Genomic DNA, 8246 nt, shown 5'->3' on the forward strand with positions numbered 1-8246 from the left:
CTTGATTACTTCTCCGTTCAGTCTAATTTCTCTATACGTTTTGCATCATTCATACCGAATTAGAAATGTTCCACTTAGAATAGAACAGAGGAAATAGTTATAAGAAATTCACCTCTCCTACGAGAGATGATGCCATTAGAAATTTCTTTTGCGGACAAGGAGCAATGAAAGTTCAATAAGTTAAATGTGACAGCGATCTATGTTTCCTTCTTGATTATCATCTATCTAAACATCTACTTCATTCCATGAAAATAACCCACACTTCTCCCCCATAATCTTCCTCCTAAAAAACCCCACAATGCAGCTCTTACTATTCATAGCTCTCCCACTAATACTCACATACCTAATCATCCACAAAAGAAGAAAACCCCAAAACAGGCCGTCTCCCCCCGGCCCCCCCGGCCTCCCTCTCATCGGAAACCTACACCAATTCGCCGCCGCAACCGACCACCACGTCTACTTATGGAAACTCCCCCAAAAACACGGCCCAATAATGCAACTCAAACTCGGTTCCACCCCTCTCGCCGTCGTCTCCTCTGCGAAAGCTGCCAAACAAGCCCTAAAAACGCAGGACCTCGGCTTCTGCAGCCGGCCGAAGCTCCACGGCCAGCAGCGCCTCTCCTACAACGCCTGCGACATGGTATTCGCCCCCTACGACGACTACTGGAAGGAGGTGAGGAAGATCACCTCCATCCACTTGTTCAGCATCCGGAAGACCCAGTCCTTCCGCTCCATCCGCGAGGACGAGGTCTCCCAGATGCTGGATAAGATCCGGGGCGTCAGAGGGGCTGTGAAACTGAGCGCCGTTGCAATGGCGCTCAGCAGCACTCTGATATGCAGAGTTGCATTTGGGAAGAGATATGATGAGCATGGCGCGGAGATGAGGCGATTCGACAAGCTGTTGCGGGAAGCTCAGGAGTTGATGGCGAGTTTCTATGTGAGGGACTACTTTCCTTGGTTTGGTTGGGTTGATAAGCTTAGTGGTTTGGTGGATCGGCTGGAGAAGATTTTCTGGGATCTCGATTCGTTCTACGAGGAGCTCATCGAGGAGAAGCGCCGGTCGAAGGAGGAGGAGGGAGATGTGCTTTCTGTTTTGATCAAACTGAAAGAGGATAATTCTTTATCTGTTGAGCTTGGCTGGGATCAGATCAAAGCACTCCTAATGGTAAGCATTATTTATTAATTCCTCTGTCCCCTATTAAATGAAGTAACACATATTCTTTTTTATCTGTTCGCATATAAATGTGTCATTAAGCTTTTCACCAATATTTATCATTTTCATTAGCTATATTTTGTATATACTCACTCTATCCGTTATAATACGTCACCATTTGATCAGACACAAGTTTTAAAAAATGTAGTCCCTCCGTCTTATAATAGAAGTCACACTTGGTGTAGACACATGTGAAATATAAAGAATAGTAAATCAGAAAAGTTAGTAGAATATGAGCTCCACTTTTTTATATAGATTTTATAATAAAATGTTAGTGAAGTGAGTTAGTGGAATCTGAGACTCACTTACCATGTATGATAAAAGTGAAGTGTGACTTTTTATTATGGGATTGACCGAAACGGCAAAATGCGACTTTTATTGTGTGACGGAGGGAGTAATAGAAAGTGGGTTAAAAAAGTTAGTGGCATGTGACTCTACTTTTAATACTCCATCCGTCCCTAAAGAGTATGGAGTATTTCCTTTTTCGTCTGTCCCCAAAAGTATAAACTTTCAATTTTGGAAACTCTCTTCTCTCTAATGAGGTGGGACCCATTCTCCACTAAGAATACTTAAAAAAACTTTCTTTATCTATCATTCTTACTTTATCAATAATGCACTAAAACTCATGCCGAACCCAAAGTTGATAAGTAATAAATTTCCAGGAACGAGGGAGTAGGATATGGTTAATCTAAAAACTATTACTGCATTGCACATGTAAGGTCAGTGAAAATTACAAACTAGTACTATAAATTATTACATTAAAATATAAAGTTAGTGAAATTAAAAAATGAAATCTCTCCTCTTGCATATAAACGTGTATTCCCACTTGTAGTCGGAAAGCGAGAAGAACTAAAAGCTAAAAATGAAATTTCACTCTATGATTTTCTATTTTGTAGAATATTTTCATTGCTGCAACAGATACTACGACTGTCTCAATCGTTTGGACGATGACGGCGCTAATGAAAGCTCCAAACGTGATGAAAAAAGTACAAGCATAAATCAGAAATTTGATAGGAAAAAGGGGAAAATTAGACGAAGATGATTTGCCTAATCTTCCCTATTTGAAAGCAGTGATTAAGGAGGCATTGAGGTTGTACCCTCCAGCTCCACTGCTTGTACCGAGACAAACAATGGAAAAATGCACACTAGAGGGTTATGAGATTCAACCCAACACATTGGTTTATGTTAACGCGTGGGCAGTTGCAAGAGATCCCGAGTACTGGGAAGATCCATACGACTTCAGGCCCGAGAGGTTCTTGAATACCAGTATTGACATCACAGGGCAAGACTTCGGAGCGATCCCATTTGGATCGGGACGAAGAATTTGTCCTGGGATGTATATGGGACTTGCAAACGTGGAACTCACGGTTGCAAGTCTTCTCTACAATTTCGACTGGGAAATGCCTCCGGGGATTCGAGCTCAAGATATAGATACCGAAGTTGTACCTGGAATAACTATGCACAAGAAAAATCCACTCATCCTTGTAGCCAGAGACTATGTTGTTTAGTTTTAACGCTTGTCTTCATCTAAGTAATTAAATAAACGGCGTAACGTGGACTTCTTATTAATTTTTAATCACTCTTTTAGTGTTGCTATGGTTGTTGAATTACTTTTTTTGGTTGTATATTCTACGATTGTTTTCAGAAATCAGAACTGTGTTATTTGAAATTGTGAGAAATTATGAAGTACTCCATAATTGCTGAAAATTGAGAGAATGGTTAAATAGAATATTGCCCGTGTTCATAATTAGAGTAAATAAAATAGAAAGGTGCAGTCAAGACTTTTATATTGCCTGGATGGATTTTTTTTACTCCATCCGTCCGTCATTATTTTTCACTAGTTTCCCTTTTGTCTGTCCGCCAATATTTGTCACACTTGCTTTTTATTATTTTTGGTAATTGAACACACATTCCACTAAATCATTTTCACTCGCATTTTATATAAAACAGATATCACTATAGAAAACTTAAGTTTGAAGGTATAAAAATCGAGACACAATTACTTGCGTTTCAAAAAATTTGAAAATAACAACAATTTAGGACGTAAAAGAAAGCATAAATTAACTTAATCTTTTGCTTTTTTAGGAAGCTTCCATTTGTACACTCTAATTTTAATTGGAACACCAATAATAAGTACATTTTTTGAAGTGTTGGTGGCATATTTAGAAATATAAATTAGTTTCTTTAATTGCATTAAAAAATGTCCTTAAAGAATTTTGTTGTTGTAGTGTATGTAAAAGTAGGACTCACATTCCATAAACTTTTTTAACCCACTGTCCCATTACATTTCTTAAAACCCGTGTTGGGTCAAAGTGTGTCAATTAATAGTGGACGAGGGAGTATGATAAACAAGGTAGTATAAATTGGTAAATGGATTTTACACACACACACACACATTAAATACTTGTATAGGATTAGTATTAGTTAATCACGAGCCACAGCTACAAGCTGCTTCCCTAGATTGCGACCAGAAAAGAGTCCAACTAAAGCAGCTGGTGCAGCTTCTATGCCATGAACAATGTCTTCTAGATAAGCCAATTTCCCTTGTTTTATGAGTGGTACAACCATGGCCAAATAGTTAGGATAGAGGTGGAAGTAGTCGAACACCAGAAATCCCTGCATTCGGATTTTCTTTATAATCACATATATCAAGTTGTGTGTAGCGTCTCTATCCTCCACATCGTATTGCGATATCATCCCACAAGCCGCGATGCGCCCACCGGATCTCATGTTCGGGAGCACCGCATCAAGCATTTTGCCTCCAACATTCTCAAAATATATGTCAATCCCGTCAGGGAAGTACCTATTTACACAATAAAAGGGGAAATGCCGAGTCTGAAACTATAGTATATTTTCGTCTATAGTAAATATTTTAATTTTTTAATTTCCGTACGTCCCTAAAAAGTAATCATTTTTCATATTTGGTCAATTTTTGGACTCTATAATATGAGTAATAATTATTGATAAGCCGGCAAAGGATATAGATTAGTTTACGTTAACAACTTCATTCATAGTTAATCATATTTATCATTGATTATATTTTCTATGACGAGGTAACTTTTTTCCGGATCATTCTAAAAAAGTACTATAACAAAAAAAACTGCACTATGATCAAATTTGAACACTTTCATGAAATAATGTTGTTGTGATATTATGTTTAATTTACCTCTTCATAGCAGCATACAAATCAGATTCTTCTTTGTAGTTGAATGCATCATCGAACCCTAATTTGTTCTTCAAAAGATCCACCTTCAACAAAATATATATAATTAGATATATGTACAAAAAAAACTTATTAATGGCATATAAATTTGATAAGACACCTTATCTTGTGATCCTGCGCTTCCAACGACATAGCACCCAAAAAGCTTAGCAAATTGGCCAACAAGCTGACCAACCGCACCCGATGCAGCAGATATAAACACGGTTTCACCTTTCTTCGGAGAGCAAATCTCATAAAATCCAACATATGCAGTTATACCAGCCATACCTTCACAAAATTTCATTTGGCTGCCTATTAATTTAATTGATCGTGTATGAATTAAAAAATTGATTTTGCTCAACTATATAAAGAAATAGTAGTGTTTACAACACAACACAATACAGATAATTTGACATAGTAATTTACCAAGAATTCCAGTGTAATAGGAGAGAGGCACATCAATAGAAGGAATTTTGAATATAGCCTCGGTGGATTTGATTAGAGAGTACTCTTCCCAGCCTGTCATGCCCCAAATCAAATCACCCTTCTTGAAATTTGGATTTGAAGAATCCACTATTTTGGCAACTCCAAATCCCTCAATAACCTATTCCACAATTAAAAATAATATTAATAACAATGTGACATTTGAAATGATCAACATGCCAATTTTCGTTAGGACATATTTTTGTATAAAAATTCATCTGATCATATACAATCGAAATTTTGTCAGAATCTTTATAAAATTCTTTTTAATTTAAAATATGGTATATGAAAAATGACTTAAAAAAGTAAAATGACCCATATGCCCTTATCTTCTTATTTTTGGAAAAACTTAGTTCCACATGGTGACTTACCAGCCACACGATAGCTAAAATATGTAATTTTCAGATGAGTTCTTAGTATCGTATAAGATGTTTTTAATATTTGATTTACTTGCATATGGAGTAATATATATAAGGCCATGCAGTTAATGTGTAGAATATACTCACCTCACCAGGGGTAAAAGCGTCAATATAGCTTCCCTCCATCTTCACCATGCGAGCACGCATGTACGGATCGCAAGATAAGTAGAGATTCTTCACCAAAATGGCGCCGTTGCAATCGCTGGAGACATTCAGTTCAACAATTGAGGATTTCAAAATCAAATCAGATTCTTTTAGAAAACCCTTCACGTAGTCTTTCAATATGATCTGCTTATTTCCCTCCATTTTCTCTATGTATTAGTGTTGCATACTTTTATTCCTAATGGACTGGGTTCATTATATAGGAAAATTTGCCTTATATTTTTATTCTATTGCAAATAAAAATGAATAGTTTTCTTCCACTAGTCTAAAATACATTAATGATTGGTTCAACAATTATTAAATTGAATAATTTTCTTGCACTATTATAATATCAAGAGAGAGCTTAATGAATTGGCATTTCTTCGCTGACTTAGTAATTCCGTGCGACGTATGAAAAATTGATATGTTTTTTCTTCTTAATCAGTAGTAGTTTGATATTTTCTGCTTTGGATCAAGCCCACATGAATTTGTTTTTGGGTTACAGGCCTTAAACTAATTGGGATTGGACATGTATTATATACACCTTCCAACTTGCCTCCAACACCCGAAGTGGAATCTGTTTGTGGGTTTGTGCTCAACAAACCTTCCCCTCAAACGAGACCACATCAGGAACAGACGGACACAGTCGACACATCGAGACATTACGGGTCTAACTCAAACTTAAGTAATCCAGGGCCCCACTCGATCATAGGTCATCCAGGCCTAGCCCTTTGGTCATATTGGGCCCAACTGATACCACTTGTTAGGATCGTCGACTGCAACAGTAGTTTGATATTATCCGTTTTGGGTCAAGCCCGCGCGGATTTGTTTTTAGGTCACTCTCAAAAGGTCTGCAAACTAATTAGGTTTAAACAAGAATTATATACACTTTCCAACTTCCCTCTAACACCTGACGTGGGATAGTCGTGCTCAACAATTTCTTACCCAAATAACTTAGCTCTAGAATTAGTTTCAAGTTATCAAGCTTTACGTTTGTGTTTCTCATTAATCCTTCGGAGTAGTTTAGTTTGTTAGCATACTGTACACATTGTGTACGACTTCTAGACTAAGTCTAATTGTTCTTGCCATTTGAATTTTCCACTTGCAATTTTTTGTTTCATATTTTTTATACCCTGCACTAATCTTGTTTTATTTATTTGGATCGATTTCACAAGGAAGAAAGAAGTATCCTAATTTCGCTTTGTCGTATTACAGCACGTCATTTTCTCCCGACAATTGATTATGGAATATGTTCAATATATGTGAGCTTGGAGTAGGAATCTTTTAGTATTTAAAAGCAGTTTTGTTTGTTCACATGATATCAATACATAGTTGTCTCTTCTGCGTCCTTTCTGATTGTGACATGGTCATGTGTAATATTAAATACTTTGCAATATTTTATAGTACTACTTAATAATAAATCATCGAGTTTATTATTAATATTAGGAAATTTTGCACATTCAATATCATACAAAACCATCAAACCGACTAACACTTCTAGATTTGATATGCATTTGTTGTTGTCTTCCGATTGAACAACGATGTAAACATGTTTATCCATTCGAATGCCTTAACAACATTTTAAATGAAAAAGCACTGACCATACATTTCACGACCAACAATTGGTGCTATAACATGGGTTACTATCTTACTTACTATCTTACTTACGGTATCTATCCAAGATGATTAACATTTGTGAAGTCGATTTCTTGCCTAATTAAGTTCAAATGTGTTTTTTTATGCTAGAAGTAAGAAGTTTCTCATAAAGATATCGAAAAAAACATTCGGAGTTTTACCAGCACATTATTGCCAACATCATGTATATGTGCATTATGATGCCAAATACTCACTCGATCCGTTTTTCAAAAATAGAAACTTTTCATTTTAAAAAATGAATACTAATTCCATTTTTGGTCCATTTATACTAATTCCATTATTGTTTTTTTTGTCTCTCTTACTTTAATTTTTAGGAAAGAGTTGACCATTTTATATGGTACGTATACAAAATTTTCTAATATTAATGATAAACACGAATATTATTGGTGCCAACCATTTACTTTTGAAGTCGTTCGAAGAAATAAATGAGTTAATTTATTCTACCAAAAGTATCATTTATGTACATTAATCAAATTATAAATGATAACAGTAGGTATATCAATTAGAAACCTAGCCTATGAAAAAAAAATCATTTTCCTTGATAGAAAATCAATTTAATAATCATGCACATTTTATTTGAGGGTTAGTTCCGATACAATTTTTTAAATTAAGATAGTATCAAGTCTAAAATTGATTCATTGAGAATATTAACTACCTTGTTTTGGGTATTTTTTTAGAGCGAGTAGTACTACTTCTGCATCCAAAACAAGTTACATTTTGTAGGAACAACCAATTCCAAACAACAAGTCTAGTTATTAATAAATAGCGTAACAACTGGTAACAACCTCATTTTAAGTTTTTTAAAAACTATGTAGTCATTAACAAATATTATAACAACTTCTGATTTGGCTAAGTGATATAGAGGTTAATAATATTTGAGGCCAAAGGTTTAAAGTTCAAGTTTTCCGTGGCCCGCCCTTTAAATTTATATTTATTTAACTAAAAAAAAAATAACAACTTGTTACGTGTTTTGTTTATTAAAGAATGCATAAAAACATGCACCTTTCGATATTATCCACATAGCATTTCATTATAAGCAGAAGGATTTATTTAAGTACGCAGCTTGATATTTACGAAAACAAAAAAATCTTAAATATTGACCACAAAATGTTCGACTTAGGATGACTTGGTT

General features: G+C 35.4%; 1 protein-coding gene and 1 pseudogene across 1 annotated transcript; one reads left to right on the forward strand and one right to left on the reverse strand.

The window, feature by feature from the left end:
• Positions 1–298: 298 nt before the first annotated feature.
• Positions 299–2721, forward strand: LOC125218462 (annotated as a pseudogene).
• Positions 2722–3464: 743 nt separating this feature from the next.
• LOC125222558 (2-alkenal reductase (NADP(+)-dependent)-like) lies at positions 3465–5623 on the reverse strand. Its single transcript, XM_048125237.1, has 5 exons — positions 5405–5623; positions 4842–5019; positions 4537–4703; positions 4380–4462; positions 3465–4016 (listed from the first exon to the last, which is right to left on the reverse strand). The coding sequence occupies exons 1-5, from the start codon at positions 5621–5623 to the stop codon at positions 3638–3640; spliced, it is 1026 nt and encodes a 341-aa protein (XP_047981194.1). The 3' UTR covers positions 3465–3637.
• Positions 5624–8246: the final 2623 nt, after the last annotated feature.

The sequence above is a fragment of the Salvia hispanica genome, chromosome 4 (genome assembly GCF_023119035.1).
Source record: "Salvia hispanica cultivar TCC Black 2014 chromosome 4, UniMelb_Shisp_WGS_1.0, whole genome shotgun sequence".
NCBI lineage: Eukaryota > Viridiplantae > Streptophyta > Magnoliopsida > Lamiales > Lamiaceae > Salvia > Salvia hispanica.

Bases quoted from the DNA above. Each gene is read 5' to 3' on its own strand.
- LOC125222558 (XM_048125237.1), bottom strand. From the start codon at position 5,623: ATGGAGGGAAATAAGCAGATCATATTGAAAGACTACGTGAAGGGTTTT. The intron at 5,020-5,404 runs GTGAGTATATTC...ATTGTGGAATAG, and splicing joins ACGCTTTTACCCCTGGTGAG to GTTATTGAGGGATTTGGAGT. The intron at 4,463-4,536 runs GTGTCTTATCAA...ATTTTGTTGAAG, and splicing joins GCGCAGGATCACAAGATAAG to GTGGATCTTTTGAAGAACAA.